Genomic DNA, 25,158 nt, shown 5'->3' with positions numbered 1-25,158 from the left:
TTTGTTCTTGTAGGTTTTGTTTTTGCTGAGACTTTATGTTTTTCCTCTTTATTTTTATGAGTATGTTTGTTAACTTTCTTTGTAGTTACCATGAATTTTACCCTTATCTTTCTAAGTTTGAAGCAGGCTACCATTACTTGGTATCTCCTTGCCTTCCTCTCCATTAGAAGGTTCTATACCTATCCCGTTTATTCCCTCTTTTATTGTTTTGATGTTGTTGTCATTTATTGATTAACTGCTCTGATTCCCTGTTGTATCTCTTTTGGTTTTGGATAGTATCTCTTCATTTGATGTTTTGGGTTTCAGGATTGTTGTATTCTCTGTTCAGCTTAGTTTTTCAGATCTTTGCTGTGGAAGGACGGCGTGGTGCTTCTGCCTAGAGCGCCATTTTGCCGGAACTCTGTATTTTTTTTTTTTTTTAAGTATTGGAGGTCACTGAAGATACCATCATCCTCAAATAAAATTTTCCTAACAATTACAAATGACCCAATTGGTTTACCAAATTGGCATAAGTTAGTTCCTAACAGTAGAAATGGAAAGAACAGTTGGCTAAGAAAATAAAGTTAAAAATGTCTCAGGCAGCTGTGCTCCTTTCTAAGAGCAAAATCTCTCAAGTAAAAAGCCAACCCTAAAATCACCATCTATGTATTTCCTGCAGCTCTAACATTTGGATGTCAAGAACTTGCCTTTGGAATCCATACCATAGAATTTTCTATTCTGTTTGCTTTGTTTTTTGGTCTACACAGGTGTTATGACTCATTTGCAATAACCCACTTTTCATTGTGCTTTGTAATATGCTTCAATTACTTTTAGATAAGTTCTCACCGTAAGCACATATTTATTTGTGGCTCACTAACAGGACTCAGTCCATTTCATCTTGTAATGGAAATTTGAATTGCTATAGTCATTCTGTATTTTTTTCCAGTTGATATAGTTTATTCTCAGATAGAAATAACTTTATCACATATTTACTTTGTAAGCTTTTATCCACAAGTTATGTTTGCCTTTATCCTCAGAAGTCTCAGTATATTTCAAGAATAATAAGAAATGAATTGTATTGTGAGAACCTCATAGGTATAGAGATTTAGCACAGAAAAATACTCCCCAGTTTGAACGTTTTAGTCTCCCTGCATCATCCTCCTCCACCTAATAACCTTTTAATTTCAATTCTTTTTATAAAATTAAACAGCATTTTCAACATATACACATTCAATACATTTTTATACTTATTTCCTTTTTACATAATACACAATGAAATCATTCCTATGACCTTTGATGTATAATATAGGTGATCACAGATTTTTAAAAAATGTAATATTTTATATCATGGCGTTTTAATTCTTTTTTCACAATGAAACTCATCTATTCATAAAGGTAACTGTATGTGGAATTCCAACATACGGCAAAGAGCAAACCCATTCCTGACAAGTAAAGACGGTAAGAGGAACACTCATCCCAGCTGCCCTGCTGCTTTCTAGGCCAGTCCGCAGCCCCCAAACCACATCTAATAGTATCTTCTACAAAAATACTATGCCTATTTTTTTCTATTGAACAGGTCAGTATTTGAACCATGTCATGAGATGTTTTTGGCTTATGATCTATGCTACTGTGCTAGGGATGTCCTTCATTCTGGGATTAAGCCCTTCATTTCTGGGGTTAACTTTTTCTTTTACAAAATAATAACAATGACTTTTACTCACTCTTTGGAGTTCTTCCTAATAATTATTTCCTTAATGAAATTTTAATTGTCCTATCTCCTGTTATCTTATGTACCCCATACCTCTCATATATATATACACACACACACACACATATATAGTTACAATTTTATATTTGTTTGTGAGATAATTGGGTTGAAGCTTGTCTTTCCAACAAGAAGGTAAGCTGGAGGTGGGCAGGAACTGTGTCAGCTCCTGTGTGCTATCATAACCCCAGGACCCATCATATCACAGGCGCACAATAGTCATTAAATAAATGAATGGATAAGTGAATAAGTAAGGAGATGGCAGCTTAGAAAAAATATACTTCTGGGCAAAATAAAATATTGATATTTGTGTCCTAATTTTTTTGAGATTTTTAATGAAATCTCAAAGACTGAACCTCATACAGAGTATAAGGTCACACCCTCGCCTCCTTCTGCAGTCCTCTTCATTCTACTTATGTGAAACACTATGAGAAAACGAGAGGGAAAAAGGCAGAGCTCTGGAGAGTCATGTGCTGCATAACATCCATTTGGGCAATGTCCGACTGCATATACATCCGTGGTCCCATAAGTTCAGAAATCCCGACTGGAGAATGAGCTGTAGCGGACATAACCAGACGTAGTGAATGCAACAGCTTCCTGCATGCAACACATGTATCTCACATCTCTTGCATACAAAGCAAATTTGCTGTCAGGCACCCGTTTGTTATTACGAACCATTGTATGTACCTTGAATTTTCAAGGGGTTAGTCTGTAACTATGGGTTGTACAAAAGTTTGGAACCTGGGGACTGCCTATACAATATGGTGTTTGCACAATGTCCAACTCACATGACCTCCTACCCTATAGAATGCATTGCGGACGTTAAGCAATGCACGACTGTATTCAGAGAGGTTGGGAATTCAGAGTCCTAACAAGCAAAACATTTTCGTGGGGTAGGGACTGACAGGGCACTGGTGCAAGCTAGGCATTAGAGTGTTTTGTGTTCTTCATCATTGCAAGTGTCAGATAAGAGGCAGTAGCAATAAAAAATGACATATCTCACTGATAAGACAACTAGATGGACATCCAAACAGAGGAAAAGACTCCAGATGTTCTGCTCATCTACCAGATGTAGCTACGAAGAGACTTGACTTTACAATCATGCAACTGTGATGTGTCTAGAGATCAGATTTTCTAATGAGTAGGTCAGTATTTGAGCTTTTTATACAAGATCAAAGATACATCATGAAAATTACAGTGTTAGTATCAAGACTTCTGGCTTATGCTATGTGCCACTACGTTAATAGGATGACTGGATATGAGTACTGCTAAGCATTTCTGTTGAGACTATCATACTAACATATATAGACAAATTGCCATTTGAGCCCAAGCAAACCACCCACGCTATATGTTGCTAAACCCCAGATGTGAACTGCTCGCTCTTCTACCCAAGAAGGAAAAGGAAGAAACAAGTCAAACGAGGCTTGAGGAAAACATAACGCAAAGCCAAGAAAAACAAAAAAAAAGCATCCTGAAGATTAAAAGGAAGACAATTCCTCTGAAGTTAATTTAATATGATAACCTGAAGAAAAGATAAAAACCTGCTTGGTATCCTCAAGAGGCTAGAAGGAAGGAAAATTATAAAAATTTCTAATGAGAGAACAGACCAAGACGAAGGCAGAAAATAAAAGTGAGAAGAGGGTTAAATAAAAACAGATACGACAAAATACAACACCTCTCTCTCTTTCTATATATACATATACATACACACACATATATATATCTCCAAGCCAACATTTCATCCACTACTTAATGATGAAAAACTGAAGTTATTCCCATTAAAATAAAAAATAAGGCAAACCTGGCCAATATTGGCACTTTTAAATGTTGTTCAGAAAGTTCTAGCTTTCATAAGGTACGACACAGAAAAGGCGATTATTAGAAAGGAGGGGTAAACGTTCAAAGATAACATAACTGTCTATTCAGCAAACCCTAAAGAAGACTATACAAAATCTTTTGGAATTAATGAGCATTCAATAAATAAATAAATAAATAAATAAATAAATATCCATCCATCCATCCATCCATCCATCTACCCAATAGGTTTCTTACATATCCACAATGATCAGTTAGAAAATTTAGCAAGATCAAGAACTTAACGAGAAATGTGTAAGGTTTATATGAAAATATGCCATATTGACTAAATGAAGAGATGTGCTACATTCCTGGAGATCAATTATTATAAAAATGCTAATTCTGTCAACATCTATTAATAAATTTTAGGCAATTCTAATAATTCCCAGCAGGATTAGAGGAACGTGGCAAAGTGACTCTAAAGTTCATATAGAATGAAAACAGGTAAGAACAGCAAAGGATATTTTGAAAAAGAAAATATTGAAAAAGAATTAACACTATCAGGGAATAAACATAAGTTATAATAAATAAAACAGGTATAGGTAAGTAAATGGAAACATTCAACATCGTAAATGTATCCATCATCCCCAAATTAGTCTATACGGTCTCATTGGATTTTTTTTTTTAAATGTTAAAATGATTTCATAGCTCATCTGGGAAAGCAAAGGTACAAAAAAGCTAAGTAAATATAGAAAAGGAAGGAGAGGAGTGTTCTACTAGATTGCAAAATATAACATAAAGCTATAATAAATGCAGGAATATATAAGCAGATTAACAGGACATAATAGAAAGTCCAAAAATAGAATTACACATATTTAGGCATTTAATATATGAGATAGGTGACATTTAAAATTAGCAGTGAAAGGAGAGATTATATAAAAAATATAGTATTGCCATCTTATACTTTACCAAAATGCAGGGCTAAACATTAAAGCATTATAAATTAATTTTAAAAAATTCAGGATAGTATTTTTAGAATCATGAAGTGGGAAAATGCTGCCTAAAAAGTCTTAACACACAAAAGTCATGAAACAGTCTGACAGATTTTTAATACATATAAGTGAAAAACAGAAGTCATCATAAACAAAGTTAACAGAATTATAATAAACTCTGAGAAAAACTGACAACATGTAAAACAGACGAGGATATATACACACACACACACACACATATATATATATGCGTGTATATATATATCAACACCCAGGGAAGCAGCAATCAAGAAATCAAACGACATACTGCACTAGGCAAATCTGCTGCAAAAGACCTCTTTAAAGTGTTAAAAAGCAAAGACGTCACTTTGAGGACTAAGGTGCACCTGATCCAAGCCATGGTATTTTTAATCACCTCATATGCATGTGAAAGCTGGACTAGGAATAAAGAAGACCGAAAAAGAATTGATGCCTTTGAATTATGGTGTTGGTGAAGAATACTGAATACACCATGGACTGCCAGAAGAACGAATTGGTCTGTCTTGGAGGAATAACAGCCAGAATGCTCACTGGAACAGAGGATGGCAAGACTTCATCTCATGTACTTCAGACATGTTTCAGGAGGGACCAGTCTCTGGAGAAGGACATCATACTTGGTAAAGTGAGGGTCGGTCAAAAAGAGGAAGACCCTCAATGAGATGGATTGACACAGTGGCTGGAACAATGGGCTCAAACACAGCAACAACTGTGAGGATGGCACAGGACTGGGCAGTGTTTCATTCTGTTGCACACAGGGTCGCTGTGAACTGGAACTGACTCCACGGCACTACCTAACAACAACACATGCATTACGTATGCGTGTGTGTGTATACGTATACATATACCTATATATATAAATATAAACCAAACGTGTTGCCATTGGGTCGATGCTGACTCATAGCAACCCTATAGGACACAGGAGAACTGCTCCGCAGGGTTTCCAAGGAGCAGCTGGTGGATTCAAACTGCTGACCTTTTGGTTAGCAGACAAGCTCTTAATCACTGCGCCACCAGGGTTCCATATATATATCTCCTCCCTGTAAATCAATAAAAATTACCAAAAAAAAACCAATAGGAAATTTGGCAAAGTGTTTAAATAGATAAAGGAGATTTTATATAAATGGTTATTTAGAATAAAGTACATTTAAGTTAAAATAGCTTACTCCATACAACAAATTATTGATGAAGTATTTGATTTTTTTTTCCTGTGGAAGCCTTCTAATTATAAAAAAGCAAAGAGAAAAACTTAAAATATAGTGAGATATTTAACAAAAAAAATTAGTTTTTGAATGTGTACTTTGAACGTGTTTATACCTACATAGAAAACTGGAAGAACAAAACTAATATGTTATCAAAGTGTTTCTCTAGGCTAGGATAATGGGTATTTTTTATTTTCTTCCTACATTTCTATATTTTTAAACTCTCTAAAATGAACATATATTTCTTATATTATCATAAATGTTATATTTACCAGATAGATAATGACACAGACAGATAGATACCTAAATTTTTGGAAACGAATCACAGGCTGCTATATAAGTTTTCTATGGCATCAGATGACCAGGAAAGAAGGTAAGAAAGAAGTTACTGGGTGCAGTGGTTAAGTGTTTGACTGCTAACCAAAAAGTCAGCAGTTTGAATTCGCCAGCCACTCTTTGGAAACCCTATGGGGGCAGTTCTATTCTGTCCTATAGGGTTGCTCTAAGTCAGAATCAACTCGACAGCAACGGGTAAGGTCAGCAGGAGAGAAGATGAAAGTACTAGACTCTAGCTGTAAGATGAAAATCACGCAGGAAAAGAGGCACAAACAGATGTGAAGGAGAGAAGGCATTTGGCAAGTATCCATCGGCTTATCGGAGGCAATTCAATGACACACATCTGATGATCCTTAATGGGGACTGCCCTGTGGAATTCAGAGGTCACATTTTGCATGCCAACAGGTTCTCACTGCCCCTGCATTCCAAATGGGAGCTGGCTTTGGGTGGTGAGCATGGGTAATGGGGTGGCAACTTCACATCATTTAGCTTGACCTGCCAGGTGTGCTCACCAACCCTGTACCACATTTAGCTTCCCATGCTGCCTGGCTTGGAAGATATGCAAAGGAGATACCAGCTCATGGGAAACTCTGAGTCTTTAGTACATCTGCTGAATATCACAATATTTAAAACTAACACAGCAATCTGGAATTTTGTATTTTTTAATTCCAAAGATTTGGGGTTAATATATATGGATCAAAGGGGAAAAAGCTGCCATTTTCTAGCTAAAAGGTGACCCATTTTGTGCCATTTATTAGTTCTCCATCAGGGTAGAGAGGCCATGGGGCTGACCAGAGACCTGTCTCGTGATGCATGAAACTGAGTGGTGAGGCTCAGAGGGATCAGAAGTACTTGGAGGAAAAATCCTATTCCTCTTTACCATTTTAAAGAAAACTACCAATTTCAATAGGGAAGAACTGGGTTATTCAGTGAACCATCCTGGGACAGTGAGAGGAAATGATCTATAACTTCAAAATAAATTCTAGCCTGTATAGTGTTAAATGCTAAAAAATGAGACTATAAAAAGGATTATAACCAAAAACCCACTGCTGTCATGTAGATGCTGACTCATAGCGACCTTATAGGACAGAGTAGAACTGCCCCATAGGGTTTCCAAAGCTGTAAATCTTATGGAAGCAGACTGCCACATCTTTCTCCCATGGAGGGGCTGGTGGGTTCAAACCCCTGACCTTTTGGTTCGCAACTGAGCACTTAACCACTGAGCCACCATACAAGATCAAATCAACAACAGTAGCTCTAAAGCATTGATGAGAAGTTTAAAGAGGTAGTGAGTCTAAGTTAATGGTGGTGAAATAATTTGGGAATAGATAATGAAAATGGTTAACACAGGTGAAGAATAATCAATGCCATTGAATTGTACATGTAGAAATTGCTGAATGGATGTATGTTTGGCTGTGTATATTTTCGCCAAAAGAGAAAAAAAAATCACACAACAATAGACGTGAACATAAAACTGATCACAGTTTTGGTAAAGTTTGCCTAAGCACAGAATCAAAGGAAAAACATAAAAGACTGATGGATTTAACAATATAAAAATATAAAACTTCTGTATATAAAACTGTATTATGGGAATATTAAGGAGCCCTCGTGGCACAGTGGTTAAGCACGTGGCTGCTAACTGAAAGGTCGGCGGTTCAAACCTACCAACTGCTCAACAGGTGAAAGATGTGGCAGTCTGCTTCCGTGAAGATTACAGCCTTGGAAACCCTATGGGGCAGTACTACGCTGTCCTACATTACTCTATGGCAATGGGCTTGGTTGTGTGAATATTAGTAAGTCCAAGGAGAAAAACCACATAATTATCTCAGTAGATGCTGAAAAGGAATTTAATAGATACTTGTTTGAAAAGCTCTATGTCCTAAATCAAAAGCCAGCATTTAAGATGTAACAGTGAAACATTAGTGGCATCCCTATTACAGTAAAAATCAAGACAAAATTCCCACTATCACTATTGTTATTTACCTTTGTTCTATAGTATTTAACAATGCAATGAGAAAGGAGAACAGATAAATAAATAAAACATTAGAAAAGATAAAATTATTATTTCCTACAGGCAATATGTTATCAGCCAACTAGTAAAAACAATAAGAGAAGCAAGTAAGGTAGCTGACTACAAATAATTAATATACAAAAAAACAATTGCCGATTGTCGTCGAGTTGATTCCGGCTCACAGCAGTCCTATAGGAGGAAGTAGAACTGCCCAATAGGGTTTCCAAGAAGCAGATGGTGGATTCGAACTGCTAACTTTGTGGTTAGTCCCTGGATGGTGCAAATGGTCGATGCACTCACTGCTGACTGAAAGGGTGGAGGTTCAAGTCTACCCAGAGGCACCTTGAACAAAAGACTCAATAATCTACTTCCAAAAGATCAGCCATTGAAAACCCTATGGAGCACAATTCTACTATGACACACATGGGGTCACCATAAGTCTGAATCTCCTCGACGGCTACTGATAAACACATTAATTAGGTTTATTTCCAGGTTCTCTAGTATCTTAATAAGTCTCTCTACTACTGATCCCAGAATTATACTGTGTAAATTATTATACATTGCAATAAAAAAGTAGGCAAAGAATGAGAATAGAAATATGAATGGTTAATAAATATGTGAAGTATTGATCAAGCTCACTTATAATTAAAGAAAATGAATATTAAATAAAAACATTTTATTTTGGGGCCAGATTGGCAAAATAAAAAAATACATATATTGATAACAGTCCAGGGAAACTTTCACCCTGTTGCTGAGAGTGTAAATTGGTACCAACTTGTTGGAGGCAATTCGTAATTCCTTATTAAAATTGTTTATCAAAATGTGAACCATGTTTACACTTTGACCCACCAATTCCACTTAAATTGGCTAAATATATACTCTTACAAGTACAATTACAAATGAGCATAAAAATGCTCAAGGCGGCATTATTTGTAGTAGCAAAAATTTAAGCAACTTAATTGTGGATTCCTAAAAACCAGTGAATTTACACTTTAAAATGATGAATTTTATGTTATGTAAATTTTGTATCAACTAAAAAATTAATAATAAATTTAGTTTAAGAAATTTAATTTTCTATCCATATAGGAATGGTTAAACAAATTTATGATTACTCCACAGAGAAGAATAATATGAACGTGCTCAAAAGAATGAAGAACCCAGCATCAGGACTTAAGAAAGACTCATTAACAACTTGTGATACGCAGATGGCACAACCTTGCACTTACTAATCAACGCCAAAGGTTACAATCTTCAGTACAGATTGTGCCTGCAGGCGAAGAAAACAAAACTCCTCACAACTGGACTGATAAAAGATCATGATAAATGGAAAAAAAAAATGAAGTTGTCAATAATTTCATTTTACTTAGATCAACAATGAACGTCCATGGAAGCAGTAGTCAAGAAATCAAACGACATATCACATAGGGACAATCTCCTGCAAAAGACCTCTTCAAATTTTTAAAAAGCAAAAGCAACAATGTCACTTAGATGACTTAAGACGTGACTGATGCAAGCATTAGTCTTTTCAATCGCCTCGCATGCATGCGAAAGCTGGACAGGAGAATTAATGCATTTGAATTGTGTTGGTTAAGAATACTGAATATACCATGGACCGCCAGAAGAATGAACCAATCAGTCTTAGAAGAAAAACAAATAAAATATTCCTTAGAAGCAAGGATGGAGAGACTTCAGCTTGCTTACTCTGGACACATCATCAGGGAAGACCTACCAGAAGAGGACATGATGTCTGGTAAAGTAGAGGGTCAGCAAAAATGAGGAAAACCCTCAGTAAGACAGATTGAAACAACAGCCACGACAATGAACTTAAACATACCAATGATCATGAAGATGGCACAGGACCAGGCAACCTTTTGTTCTGTCATACACAAAACCACCATTTTATTATAGAGGAAATTTACAGTTACTCTACTCCTTAACCTTCAAGCAAGGTGAAGGATACCGCTCCACATCCCTTACCTTGTATGCACCAAGCTCTACACCAGTCACAGAGCCTATTACTAACTGGACAAGTGTAAAATACTAGAAGTAGCTAAGTAGTCACTTTTTTAGGTTACTAACTATTTCTGTAGGAGCCCTGGTGGCACAACGGTTAAGTTCTTTGCTGCTAGTTGAAAAGTTGGTGGTTCGAACCCCCCCAGTGGCTCCGTGGGAAAAAGACTTGGTGATCTGCTTTGTAAAGATTATAGCCAAGAAAACCCTATGGGGCAGTTGTACTCTGTCATATGGGATTGCCATGAGTTGGAATCAACTCAACAGCATCCAATAACAGCAGCAACTATTTCTATACCAGGATCTGAATTTTCCATAACAGTATTCTTAATTTGGCTTCTGGCCAGGAGTTTGGAGGCTTTGCTTGTTTCCTTATAATACTTGGCCTTTACTGATGCTATTATTTGGTTACATTAAATCCCTATAAGCTACATTATAACATAGAGTATTCTATGGGGAAGAACCTTGGGTTGAGTCTCAGGACTTTTTGAGTGTAAGTTGTGGCCACATGACAGCTAAGTGCTTCAGTTTATCTCCAAAATCCTACTTCTATTTACTTCACTGGATTGTGGCTAGATTTTTAAAAAATAGTGTATTGTGAAAAATAAGCCACTTTAAAAGCCAAAGTTCTCTCTTCTCTGATCCACAGTATAAAACAATATACCTTGTGTATTTTTCAATTACCTTTTAGAGTAACAGATGCTGAAGACACCCTCACCTTTGTTGGGATGGAGACTTGGCCACAATGTTAATGGTTGATTTGGTTATCTTTGCTCAGATTATCTGCTCGTATAGGAAGACTTCTGAGAATGTAATCTGTCAGGGTGACTTCATTCCCAAATCTGATCTGTTACCAAACCCCGTTTTTGTTCTTTTGAAATCTCCCTTAGATTTGCCACTGCCCTCCCTTCATTCCCTGGCCACTCCTGGATTATCGTAATAGTTTATAACATCTCTCAGCACACTCTGCACATCACCACTCTATTAATATTCTTACAAGTGGGCTTTCCTCCTGTTACTCCCTTTCTCAAAATCCTTCAATGGTCTCTGACAGCCTACTCTCAAGACCCTTCCCAACAGCGTCTGTCTCACCAGTGCATCCATGTTAGCTGGAACAAGTCTTTGTTCATGCCGTTGCCCTGAGAGGCACATCCATTTCACTTCCCTCCATCTACTCAAAGTATAGCCATTCTTAAAGCACACCTCCAGACCATGTGCTTAATTTTCATTTCAAAGTCATATTCCAATTTTTTTCTAAAAAGAAATTGATATTCTAAAAACTTAATTTAAAAGCTATCAGCCCCATGCTTTGTAAACCGAATCTACAAGTTTGTTGATGCTACTTATATTTGTGAAGATGGTGCAGGACCAAGCAGTATTCCGTTTTGTTGCACACAGGGTCATTTGTTATGAGTCAGAACCGACTCAACAGCACCTAACAACAACAACAACTTATATTTACTAATGCTATTATCCTAATTAAGTGTTTATCATCTTCTAACTTGTCCCTTAAAATAACCATGACGGTTGTCTTATTGCCATGAGAGACTTCTATAATGCTACCAAATTACCTTCCTTGAAGTACGGACATAATGGTCACTTCCTTAATTCAGAACTCACTTGATGATTTACACATCCCTTGTTTCACCCCAATTTACCTCCCCAGCCTTATCAACCTCATTTCCCTAGCAGGAAGTCTATCTTCCAGTCATTTATAGCTATCTTGGGTTTCTCCAAACATAATGTACAGTCCCGTCCATACTCTTACATAAACGCAATTTCCCTTCCCTGAAGGTTCCTCCCTACCCTCATTGCGTCCCATGAATTCTGATCCATGCTTGACACAGGGCACATCCCTTCCTCTACGATAACCTACTCTAATTAGGAAGGATACTGCAGTCCTTTGAGATCCCATAAGGTTTATTGTATATCATTCCCAAGGCACTATTTATATTTGCCTTGTATTACATTTATTTGTGGAAGTCTCTTGTCTCCTATGCTAGCGTAGACTCCTGAAGGACAGAGGTCGTCTCTAGTTCAATTGAGTATCACACACACTTCTTAGCACAGTATTTTGTAGCAGCTCAGCATCACGAGACACTTTAAGAAGGCACATTCCAGACACAGGCATGTAAAACTGCAAACGTCCTTTAAAATGAATTACTGAATGTCTTTACGAAATGAATGACTGAAATTCAAATCTATGATATGAATCTTGAAATAGAATTACATCATAATTTCAACAGCAGGTTTTAAATACTTTATTTTATGTAAGGCACGTTTCTTACTTTGAGCTGTAGTCGCACCCTGGTCAAAAAGAATTTCCAGCAATTTTCTCTGGAATCTACCATGCCCAGACTACGAACTTCATTACGAATTCCAGAAATTATCTTATCCACATCTTCGTCACTGAACACATCTGGGATTTCTCCTGCCCCCAAAAGAATGAGGAGAATTACTGAAAGGCCCTCATGATTTAAATTTTAGCTATGACTGTTTAATGCCTGAAGTGATTTATAATACAAAGTTCAGCTTAAATGATAAAAGAAGTGTTTGAGATATGGAATGCCATTTTTCTTTTAGCATTTGCAAGACACACAACACATCGAGGACATGCTAGGGTGAACACACCCACTAAACCGACACGTGTAGGAATAACATTTACTTCGCTAAAGGCCTCTCCGAGGCACTTCACATCCACAAGCAGACTAAGATACACCTTAAATTAGTTAGGTTTACAGGTTTCTCGCCAAAGACTGCCCCAGCAAACATCTCAAAGACAAATTATCTCTCTTCAAAGTTCACTGAAACTACAGATAATTTGTCATTTGGGGAAGATTTTTCAAGGAATGTGTTGGTTTAATCACCTGATGCCAGCAAGTCATTAATCAGCACCAGAAAGCTCTCATCTAGAACCTGGGCATCTGTCAGCAGGAACACAGTGGGCATGTTCTTGGCTCCAGTTCTGATGTACAAATTGGCAAGATCTACCTGTAAGGAGAGGAGGTAATCATTCATGTTTTGTTAAAATGCTGATGTGAAGCTGGAAGTATGTGTGTGGCTGCAGGGAAGAATTAAGTAAGTATAATGTGATAGCAGCATACTGGGCCTTCTCTATATATTCTTTCCTCTCAGTGACCCTATTGTAGGGGAAAACCACGTGACATCACCTCCGTTTCTAGCATATAACGATGTGCGCCATGTTTGCAGCCTACTGGAACACAGGGAAGAAAACAGGCTGCAGATTAAGGGCACCTCCCTTCTAATAGAGTAGAAGCGAGTTCGATGACGCCTTTCTCAAGCAATGCAGTTAAAAGGAAGTCTTGGCGCATTTCATTAATTGCCTATTTCACTGAAAATTGTTTTTCTTTCTATATATTTTGCTTAGTAATATTAAAAGCATGTAGTTTGTGTTTTCGGTGTGACATTGCACTTGCCACAAACCTTACATACTGTCTTTTAAGTACTATTGTGATTAAAAAGCAAACTCTGAAAAAACACAGGTGAGTTTGAGTTTCTTAAATGTGCTATTCCCCCTGCATTTTATTTTCCAAATTCTTTCCCAAAGTGGAAGAAATCTACTTGCACTTATAAAGGAAGTTTCTTTCTTTTTTTCTTCTCCATTACACAGGGAATCTAACAGTGTTAACATGAAGTTTGGTTAATGCAAAATAAAAACTCATTTGTGTAAGCAAGGATTTAATTAAATATTTTCTGAGCCAAAGGATCAGAATATATGATTTCTAATTTGGGCACGAAGGCAAAACAGCCAAAGGTAAACTGTAATTGTTTGCAATTGTCCCCTCTCATGGCTGGGGAGGCCTTGGCCAATTCTGAGAGTCACTGCAGCTACTGGAGAACTGTCAGCTTATACTTAATCCGCCAGACAAAGTTCAAAAGTACCGCCTATCGCCCTTACTTACCTGAAGGTCTTGGATTCCATAGCCTTCAGTCAGAGTGATCTGAAACACCTCCAGGCTGCAAATGTAAGCTGCCAGCCGAGACAAGCTCTGCTTGCCACTGCCCCCCACCCCAACCAAGAGCGCGTAGCCCTGAGGGGTTCTTAAGATTCGACTGATGCGGCACCTGGTGAGAGAAAGTGAATCCACCACGCGTGCGTTACAAACTGCTCTGGGCCTACGTTCTTTTGTATGTGTTGTTAGTTTTTAGATAAATATTTAGACTAAATTCCCATTTTTCTTCCAAACTTTTAAACACTGCTCATATGTTTCCCTATCAAGCAAAGATGTTGCCTGCATTTTTGTCCTCAAACTACTTGCCTAACAAACTTTCCTATGCTGATAACCTTTTGGAGTCTCACTGCTTTATTACTGCCTACCACAATTCAAGAAAGAAAACAGCTTGGCTGGTCCTCAAAACGTTAAACACAGAATTATCATATGACCCAGCAATTCCACTCCTAGGCATACACCCAAAAGACTTGAAAGCAGGGACTCAAACAGATACTTAGACACCAATGTTCACTGTAGCACTATTCAAAGTAGCCAAAAGTTGGAAACAAACCAAGTGTCCATTAACAAAGGAATGGATTAAAAAAAAAAACAAGTGCTAGATCAATACAACAGAATATTATTCCGTCATGAAGAGAAATAAAGTTCTAATACATATTTCAACAAGGTGGAATCTTGAAAACACTATGCTAAGTGAAATAAGCCAGACAAAAAAGGACAAACATTTTATGATGCCACTCTTATCAAATATCTGGAAGAGGCAAATGCATAGAGACAGAAAGTAGATTAGTGGTTACCATAGGTTAGAGGAAAGAGAGCTTAATGGGTACGGAGTTTCTGTTTAGGGTGATGAAAGAGTTTTGGAAACAAATAGTGGCGATGGTTGTACAATATGGTGAGTGTGCAAATGGTTTAAAATGGCAAATTTTATGTGGTATTTTACCACAATATCAAGAAATAAAATATATACAAGTCCTTTTGTCTAAGCGTTAAAAATGTTTAATTAACAAGAAAGATGCCAATTCCACATCAGCATCCAAGTACAAAGGTGTAAGGTTAAGATTATCTGTCAGCTTGGCTGGGTCATGATTCTCAGTGTTTATATATGATCACTCCCATGATGGGATCTGCTGTGAGTAGCCAGTCAGTTGAAAGGAAGTTTCCTGGGGCGTGTGGCCTGCATCCAAATATAAGCAGTGTTCTGGCTTTTTGCTTGCTCTGGATCCTGTGGCTGCCTCCTGTTTATCTGATTTCCGGGTTCTTGGGACTTGAGCTATCAGCTTATCTGCCAGTCTTGGGATTTGTCAATCTTCCCCACCTGTGAGCAGGAGCCCTCTGACCTGCAGATCTTGGGTTGGCCAGCCACTACAGCTATGTGAATCAGAAGAAGCCTTGCAGTCTTGCCTGCCAATCTTGGGATTCATAGATCTTCACAGCCTGTGAGCAAGAGCCCTGCTCTCTGACCTGTTGATCTTGGGTTCGCCAGTCCCTGCATCTACGTGAATTGGGAGAAGCCTCTATTGTGATCCACTGACTTGGGACGTTCCAGCCTCTACAATCGTATGAGCCATTTCCTTGATATAAATCTCTCTCTATATATATTTATATGCTTCCCTGGTTTTGCTTCTCTAGAGAACCCAGCCTAAGACAAAGGGAGAATGCCTTTGTGTCAGAATACTTTGCTTTAGCATTACTTTGGAAAGAATGAATTTGTTTAGACCAATGAACATCTCACATGTGAATTACTTTACGCAGATGAAACATTTGCCTCTGTATATGGCCTTACTTCCTTCACACTAAAGCTTTCCCAGTGCTTGGAGTACTTGCACATAATCTACTGAAATCATTCAGTACCACAAAGTTAAATTTCCAGCAAGACCAACTAATCCCTTCCTCTATGTTTTCCAAGCAAATTCTGAATGCTTAAGCTATTGCTATTACTGCTACACTTTATGATATTACTGCTTTCATACATACAGTTATGAACAAGTTGGTTTTAAAATTATCAAAATGTAGGTTCTGTTAAAGAAATGTGTCATAATTATATTACAAATATTAATATAACCAATAAAATGAAATAGAAGAATATGGATAACCAAATGCAAAAAAAAATTAGATGCCACCTTCTCTGCTTTAGGTGGCTTTCTGAAATGAATTTAACTTCAGGCCTTAAATGATCTCTGTGACTTCTTTTTTTTAAAGAGTGCTTTTGACAAAATGAAGTTGGGGGTCACTTATCCTGGGACCAGCATGTGTGAGCATTTCCTGAAAACCTGTAATAACTGAAAAGACAGGTGATTTTTGCTACCACAGTCATCCCATTCCATCTTACTTTAAACGACACACAACAGAACAGCCCTGGAAAAGGCATAAAATCACTCTGACACACGCAAAGCCTCAAACAAAGAATGAGGGTTTTCATTTCATTTTAAATTATGCTGTGAGATCTTTACCTCATGAGATTCTCTACGTGGCAAAGTCCCTTTCTACAGCACTCAAGGACACATTCTTAAATCACCTGTAACACTGAGTAAATCAGCTTGTAGCTCATAATCCCTGATCAAAGTAACAGCCTTCCCTTTTAAGCAGGGAGAATTCCATGTTGAAGGATTATATGGGAAGATCCCTTTCCTCAGTGTCAACGGGAGGTTTGTTTTACCTGAGCCATGATACACAGTATAGTGTTTCCAAGGAGCGGCTAGCGGATTCAAACTGCCGACCTTTTGGTTAGCAGCTGTAGTTCTTAACCACTGCACCACCAGGGATCCGTATACATAGTCAGGGTGTACTAATGCAACCAGAAACAGTATTAATAATCATCCATTTAACGCTATGGTCACAAGTTCTAACTGAAACTTCCTTTGTCTTCATACCCAGAAGATTGCAACCACAAAAGGATCACTAAAACAATCAATGCTTAGCATGTTTATAACAACTGATGATGAGGTAGGCTCCACATTTTTTCTTCTGTACTTGGGCTAGACATTTTAAAGAATAACTCTTCTAAAAATTGAATTCTCCATTTTTATTTCTCTGTTTGGATTCCCTTCCTTGCATTCATCCTTCCTCTCCTTGTCTCTAATGATGATTTCCTTTTTTATTGTTTTTGTCTTTGCCTAAATGCCACTTATTAGAAAGGCCAGTGAGATACGATGGTGGTTTGGACTAGGATAGTATTGGCCATAAATCTGCTTTCCACACACAGCAGCAATGGCGAGCTGTATGGACTATACAATAAATCCTATCATTTCCATGCAAGAATCTGCCCAATACCTTCTCACTGCCCTTAGGATAAAATCTAAACTCCCTACCCTGGCTACAAGGAAATACCCCATGTAAGTAAGGCTAGTTTCTGCCTCTCCATCCACATCATCTACTCCTCTCCCCAGCTTTTCCCTACGCTGTAGTCACCCTGGCACTTTTTCTGTTTCTCCAACATTCCAAGCTTATTCCTGCCTCAGGGTCACATGAAATATGCCCTGTGTTCAGAGGGCTCTTCCTCCAGATCTCTGCATGCCCTGCTCCTGCTTATTTACATCTCACCTTGAATATCACCTCTACACACAGATACCCAGCCACTCTCAGATCCTCATATCTTATTTACCAGAATCAACATATTTTATTTTTCCACATGACACATCACTCTCTGATATTTTTCTTGCTTATTTGTTCATTTCCTTATAAGTGCCCATATATATCACTAATATGTAAACCCAATTAGAGAAGGGACTGCTCCATCTTGTTCACTGCTGTATCCCCAGTACCTAGAATGTGTCTGACAGCAGGGTGCTATCAATGTACGTAGTCTGTGCATTGCACCAAGGTGTCCAGTCTAGGAGGTGAGGAAGAGCCTTGTCAGCCAAGCTCTCCACCAGGGGCCTTTTTCTAATCTGTCTGCCAAGAAAAGATGCTCCTTTTTTCTAATGTGCACAAAGGTGCTGTATAGGCTGCCAATGTTCCTGCCTGGCACACAGTAGGCACTCAACAAAACACGGTTCGTCACTGGAAACAGGTTTGAGTTTTGGTGCTGTCATTTACAAACTTTAAACTTATAAACTTTGAACAAGTCCTCCTCTTTCTTAATATTCTTACCTATCAGGGCTGCCGTGAAATGAAATGATGGATGCGATAGCACTTCAGAAAGTAGTGTAAGACATTATTAAAATTGAGACACAATTAATAAAGACATTTCTATATTCTTATATTGTATGATGACCAATAGTCAAGAACTGATAGTTTAGATTGCTTAGTAGGATCTATTAAAAACAGTAACAATAATTAACAAAGTAATTGTGGGTACCCAGAAAAATAATGACACTGTATACGTATATAGTCATTTTTACGTTAGTGAAGAAAGCATCCTGACTAGTCAACTCACACATGTTGCACGGCATCTTCAAATAAAACTAGGTGCATAGCAGCATGTAGTTCGTTGTAGTTGTCTAATGTCTCTGTAAGGATCGTCTTCAGCACCTCCCAGTCCTTCACGGGCATGTAGCATGGATCATCCCCGCCATTAGCAAAGTGGCAATAAATGAGGGGCTGTTGAAGCAGTGCGTGCTTGTCTATACCCTGCAGAATGAGGCAGAGAGAAACCTGGTTAGGTCAACCATCCAAAATGACTCATCAGGGAGCAGACTGTCCTGCTAAAGGAAAAGCTTACAGATCAATTCATGAGTTGTTGTTATTTGCCATAGAGTCGATTCCGACTCATGACCACCCCATGTGTGTCAGAGCAGAACTGTGCTCCATAGGGTTTTCAAGGCTGTGACCTTTCAGAAGCAGATCACCAGGCCTATCTTCCAAGGCTCCGCGGAGAGGGTTCGAACCACCAACCTTTCATCTAGTAGTCGAGAGCTTAACTGTTTGCTCCACCCAAGGAAGCCTCAATCCATGAGTAGGTGGGTGGAATGTTCCCAAGTACAGACTAACCGTATTTTGGAATCACAGCTATTTCGGAAAGATAAGCACTCACACAGTTCACTCACACTCTTCTCTAACTTTGGCCCAACTCCAGTTGGTGCTAGAGGAAACAGTGACTTCTGACAGTCATACACTTACTTCAAAATGTTTATAAGCAGTTTCCAGCATTTTTTTCTGAAACAAATCACAATCCTTTGTGTCTATCAGTTTGTCTCCATAAACACGGGAAGATTCATGAAGCCACAGGTGTATTAAATCATTTGGACCTTTCAAACATTCAGGAGAAGCAAATAAAATCCCCTACAAGGCAAGAACAGGAAAAATACTTCTAATTCAGAAGCTGATGATATGCCATGGTAAGATCTTTAACTATGTTCTGAGGTTAGCAATTTGTTAAGTTAAAAGAAATATTATAAATAGCAGTACATATATATTAGGTTTACCCTTTGATAAGCACGATTTACAATTTTAATACCATTATGCCCATTTTTAGGAATGCATCTAAGATATACTTCAAGACCCATCCCAGTAACTAAATACCACATCTAAGCACTTGGGCCTACCATGTCTCCCAAAGGATTAAGTTTATGAAACTAAAGTACAAATAGCTAGCATTAAAGTCATAGGATCATAATTTTTTTTTATTCTAAAAATCTTTGATATCATGTAGTTTAACCCTTTCATTCCACAGAATATGACACCAAAAAGTAAATTGCCCAAAGTCACACAGAACTTGCAGGTAGATCTAGGACTAGCACCAAAACACTTTGATGTCCAACCCCACTCAACAGTGCCCTTCAGTACTTTGGGTTCATATAGATCCACACGGCATGGAGAGAGTCAGCTTGCTCTGGATTCATAGGAGAACACCAAGGGAGTTGTGAAGAATAAGATGCAGAATGCTAAAAAATATTTGGTGGTGTTAGATGCAGCCAACAGACTGGAAATGAAAGGTGAGCAGGCAGAACTCTCATTCCGTTTCCCTAAGGCCTTTTCCTTCCTTTTTCTTTTAAGATTTAAAAATCTGGTTGTCAACACCACTTTATTGAACACAGTCTTTATGTCAGGTGCTAGAAATACAGAAATGGTTCATGTTCTTAAGGGGCTGATGTCTAATGCTGTGTTAGGGTTCTGCAGAGTTGTGGAGTGATTTACAATAGAGGGTTATAAAATACAAAGGAATAAAACCCACCAATTGTAAATGAATCCTACAAAGTTTTATGTTTAACCAATTCACTACCTCTCTCACAGAAGAATTTAAAGCCATAAATAACCTTCCAAATACTTTTACTACACAAAGGAGACCATATTAGTTGGATTTTTTTCAAATCCCTGATTCTAAATCCCCTCTTTGGAATTACCTTGCTAAATCAAACACTTTAATGCCTTCCTTTTACTAGGAAAGTATGTTTATTGTCAATATCAAACAAAATGATCCAGCAATTTACAAACTTGTAATTTCTTTTGACATGTTTAAAAATTATAGTACATAAATATGTTTTATGCAAAGAGATGACCAATCACTCCTCTTATTTGGCACAGGAACTCAAATATTTGTGGAATAAATAAAATAAAGGTCCAGACTTTATCCTTGATTCTTATTGCTAAATCACTTTGCAACCTGAAAGGAACCATTCATTGTTCTTATTGATAAAATGGGAATAACAAACTTCTCGTATATACCTCATAAAAGAAAAGTTTACGAGCGCAAAATGAAATAATAAATATGAAAGCACTTACCATAGTTTTACACTAAGTTCTATAAATGGATACTATTAATCTGACTATAATTCTTCCTTTACCCAAGAGGCATTAACAGAGCAGTCAAGGTACCTGGAAGATGTTTGATAGGTCTCTCAGATTAAAGACATAGTGGAATTTAACAGCAGTAGGTAGAAAGTTATGCGTCATGATTTGATGGAAGGCTATTGCAGCCTGGATCAGAGCTGGGCCATTTCTGAGAATGGATGGACCAAATTTTTGCTGCTGAAAATGGGAACCAAGCATTTGGCCATAGATGGTGTTTAGTGCACCCAAGGATGGAAAGTTGAATGCAAACACTGTGAAATGCCTCTGAAAAGAAAAACAAATATAAGGGTTATATAAAGCAGTGATTATAATGGTACCTGCAGATAGCAAAAAAATGACCTGTTTTTTTCACTCCCTCCCTGAATCCACGCCCACTACCATGTAACTTTGTAGTGCCTTCCACTCTGATGCTGGGCTTGGTCATGTGACTTGCTTGAGCCAACAAAAGGTGGAAAGTACAGTGTGCTAGTCACTGTCAGAGGTGTGTGTGCTTCTACTCGCTCTTGTAAGCTTCTGCCTTTGATTTGAACTCTACAAGCCTATTGAAGGATGAGAGACACATGAAGCTAAGCCATGGTGTCCCGATCACTCCAGCAAAACCAACCTAGATTAGGCTACAGTCAGTCCCAGACATATGAATGAGCCCAACCAAGATCAGAAGAGTCACCTAGCTGATTCCTAGCTGAATCCAGATAAGTGAGCAAGTAACACTTACTGTTGTATGCTGTAGAGGTTGTTGTTGTTATTATTATTATTGAGCTTCTATGCTTAACCAAATATCCAGGAGGAGCCCTAATTTGTACTCAAAAGCACATACAATCAAAATCTACAATTTTTCAGTATTAAATTTAGGGGCTGTTTGAACGAGAGCAGTACTAACACCCTACCTGTAGTCTAGGGTTGATTGTGAAACTGCCCACCAGTGGATTCATGCAGGCAACATACTGGCAGTTGTGGATTTCTTTCAGTGTCACCTTCTGTCTGTCATACCTGAAAGACAGAAAATGGAACCTTAGCTCCAACAGCTGGTGATGGCAACACAACAAAATCCACCAGTTCATAAGGGACATCCTCAAAAATTTTTTCCTTCGATCTTTACAATTGCTTTGTGAGGTGGATCTTGGTTGCATTATCAGAGAGCCATAAAAACCGAAGCTCAGAAAACAGAAGATTACACAGCTCCTTTTACGCCAAAAAACAACATCTGGAGCTGAATCAATAGAAAGTATTACTGCTTATTGATTTTCATGTGAGTCTACGTCTGGTCAGAAAACTACCTCGTACCCACGGCCAGGCTCCCTGGATGGCTGGGGGCTTCCTCTGCAGTTCATGGCAGGGATCACAAACTGTCACGCCCAGATATTAACAAGTACTTACACCCCAGAGAATAAAGTCAAGCTCCTCTTAAATAATTTAGTGTGGATTAATACCAAAAGCAGACATGATTTCTGGATATCTTAATGTTCCTAGGATACTTCTCATTTCATTTCAATGGAAACGCTTCCATTTAATATGATGAAAGGGATATCAAGTAAACCCAAAAGGTATTACACAAAATACTCCCCAGAAGAGTAAGAAATTAGGGATAATTCTGTTTTAAAATATTTATCCATGATAATAATTAGAGTTTGGTATGAAAATAAAATACAGAGAACTGCTTACCAGTGTCCATAATCAATATGCTGCCGAATCAGAGTGTGCGGCTGGACAGTGCCATAGAAGTCCACTTCAGGCAGGTTCATATCGTCAATAAAATAAACCAATTTTTTATTTCCTACTGGACCATAGTTACGACCAGCCTTTTTCTCTAGAGGTTTCTCAAGAATCCCTGAAACAAATATATAACTATGTCTACAAATCACCAGTAGAATGTAAATCATCCATCTTTAGCCCTCTTTTATTTCCCTCATCTTCTCTCCATTTCAGGAGCCCTGGTGGTACAGTGATTAAAGTGCTTGGCTGCTAACCAAAAGGTCAGCAGTTCAAACCCATCAGCTGCTCTGTGGGAGAAAGATGTGGCAGTTTGTTTCTGTAAAGATTTACAGCCTTGGAAACCATTTGGGGCAGGCCTACTCTGTCCTACAGGGTCCCTGTGAGTCAGAATCAACTAGATGGCAGTGGGGATTTTTTTGGTGGGGAAGGGCAGCGTTTCTCTCCATTTCATTCACTCCATGGTTTCAGGTATCACCTCCTTGCAGGTTAAGATCTGAACTGTGTCTCTGGCCGTTGACCTCCTCTGTGTCATGCTTTCCTTCCTACTTCCTTTCTGTTGCCAGAGGTCACCCTGCCTCTCCTTTTCTGGAGACCTCAGTAATATCACACTGGTCATGACATCCAGGAAAATTCCCTCACTGCTCTGCGCACTTCACTTTCTTATGCCTACTCCAACACATGGCCCACTGCCAGGCCTGCCAGGGCCTAGTCTCTCCAGAGGTTCTTCTCTATCGGCTTTGTGGGGGAGTATAGGAACAGCTCAAGAGTCTCCCATACCTCTCTTCTTGGGCAACAGGAGTTCAGAAGCATGAGAGGCCAGTGTTTGTGGACACAATTCTGTGTATAAATAAAGTAGGTTTCTTAATGTGTCTGTATGACTTCTTGTATGTTTGAGAGAAAGTCGTGGGTATACAAAACACAAAACTGGACAGTGTCTGTCTGAGATGTTCTATCTAATTACTTGTCACTCCACTCAGACAGTATATATCTTGAGGGTAAGGAACTATGTCATACTCGTTGCTGTATCTCTGATGACTATTACAACAAAAAAATACTTTTTTAAGTGAACAAATGAATGAATGATCAAACAAGTATACAATTAATAAACAAGAACACAGCTCTTCCAAGCAGCAGACTCACATTTTCAAATGCTTAGTGGACATCAGTTCCTAATAGCCATTTGCATCTGGATGTTCTGCAAACACCAAATCTGCCTTTTTGCCAGACTCAATTTAACATCTTCTCTTCCCCACTCACACCTCACCTCTTTCCTTTGCTTTCTATGCTTCTGCTTATACAGTTAACATTTCCCTAGTTGGCCAGATGCAAAGCCTCACAGTAATCTCTCTCTCCTGGTCCCCCTCTCTGTCCAACCCAAGCCTGTAAGTGGTACCTCATATCTCTTCCTGCACTCCCAACTTTTCATCTCCTGCTCCACAGTTCTAGTCCAGGGCCACATTACATTTAGCTAGTATACCACTCAGGGAGGCTGGTCTCCCTCCCCACCTTCTAAAGTCCAACCCTCTTGTCAGTTCCTTGCTCCCCATCAATGACTCACCATTTTCTACCAAATGAAATAGTTTCCTCAGCTTGTGTATAAGCATTCTCTACAATTAGGGTGACCAACCATCCCAATTTGCCTAGGATTGTCCTGGTTTTAGCACTAAATGTCCCATGTCCTAGAAATCCCTCAGTCCTTGGCGAATCAGACAGTTAGTCACCATATCTACAATATACCTCCAACCCATCACACCAGACTTTTCCTCTGTCTTCTATCTGATCATTACTTTAGTCAATGAATTTGTCCTACAATTTTTTCTCTTCTATACCTTTGCTTAAACCGGTCTATCCTAAATTCTACTTTCCCCATCTGCTACCCCATTTCAAATGTTTGAAATCCTAACTCTCTTTCAAAGTACGCTGGCCACCATAGCCCTTTAACTTGTCATGTTGTTACATGCTGTCAATTTCAACTCATAGCCACCCTATGTGACAGAACAGAACTTCCTCATAGGATTTTCTAGGCTGTAATCTTTACAGGAGCAGATCGCCGGGTCTTTTCTCCCGTGAAGCTGCTGGATGGGTTTGAACCACCAACTTTTCGGTTAACACTGAGTGCCTAACCACTGCACCACCAGGGCTCCTTAACTTTTCATACTAATAGTCAATACCTGAATCTTACACATGCCTGTATCCCTTTCAGGAATTAGCAAGATGCACTCACACCACAGTCAAATCATTTATTCAACTACTGAACTGTAGCCCTAATTTTTCATTTAAAAAGTGATAAAGAGATTTTCTTCATGTCTGTGAATGAAAAACATATACCCCACACAGTGCCTGGAAGAAAGTAGGTAAGTATATATTTGCTGAAGAAAGGAATCAGCTAAATCAGCTTCTAACTGTTCCATTCATGAAGACAAGACAGAAAAACTTGATTAAGAGATTACAGAAAAATCACTATTGGCTAAATAAATGATGTTAAATGAGCAAGAAAATGTATTATTAGTCTGCATTGCTATAGTTAAGGAAACAACAAAAAGACACACATATACAAGCACAAACACAGATATACACACCCCAGAAACTAGATTCAGGGCAACTCCACAGATTTAAT

At 38.3% G+C, this 25,158-nt stretch overlaps 1 protein-coding gene across 1 annotated transcript in view; it reads right to left on the bottom strand.

Moving 5' to 3' along the window:
• Positions 1-25,158, bottom strand: part of LOC101351062 (dynein heavy chain 11, axonemal) — a 334,378-nt gene that overhangs the window by 155,780 nt on the left and 153,440 nt on the right. The window contains exons 41-48 of the mRNA XM_023732310.1: positions 22,491-22,656; positions 21,716-21,818; positions 20,853-21,092; positions 19,158-19,319; positions 18,475-18,668; positions 14,049-14,211; positions 12,993-13,116; positions 12,414-12,556 (exon numbers count right to left, since the gene is read on the bottom strand). Coding sequence (XP_023588078.1) covers positions 12,414-12,556; positions 12,993-13,116; positions 14,049-14,211; positions 18,475-18,668; positions 19,158-19,319; positions 20,853-21,092; positions 21,716-21,818; positions 22,491-22,656 — 1,295 coding nt within the window. The remainder of the gene's footprint in view (positions 1-12,413; positions 12,557-12,992; positions 13,117-14,048; positions 14,212-18,474; positions 18,669-19,157; positions 19,320-20,852; positions 21,093-21,715; positions 21,819-22,490; positions 22,657-25,158) is intronic.

Source organism: Trichechus manatus, unplaced genomic scaffold, assembly GCF_000243295.1.
Source record: "Trichechus manatus latirostris isolate Lorelei unplaced genomic scaffold, TriManLat1.0 scaffold00050, whole genome shotgun sequence".
NCBI classification, from domain to species: Eukaryota; Metazoa; Chordata; class Mammalia; order Sirenia; family Trichechidae; genus Trichechus; species Trichechus manatus.
The sequence above is the reverse complement of the archived record's forward strand: the minus strand, read 5'-3'. Positions and strand labels throughout refer to the sequence as shown.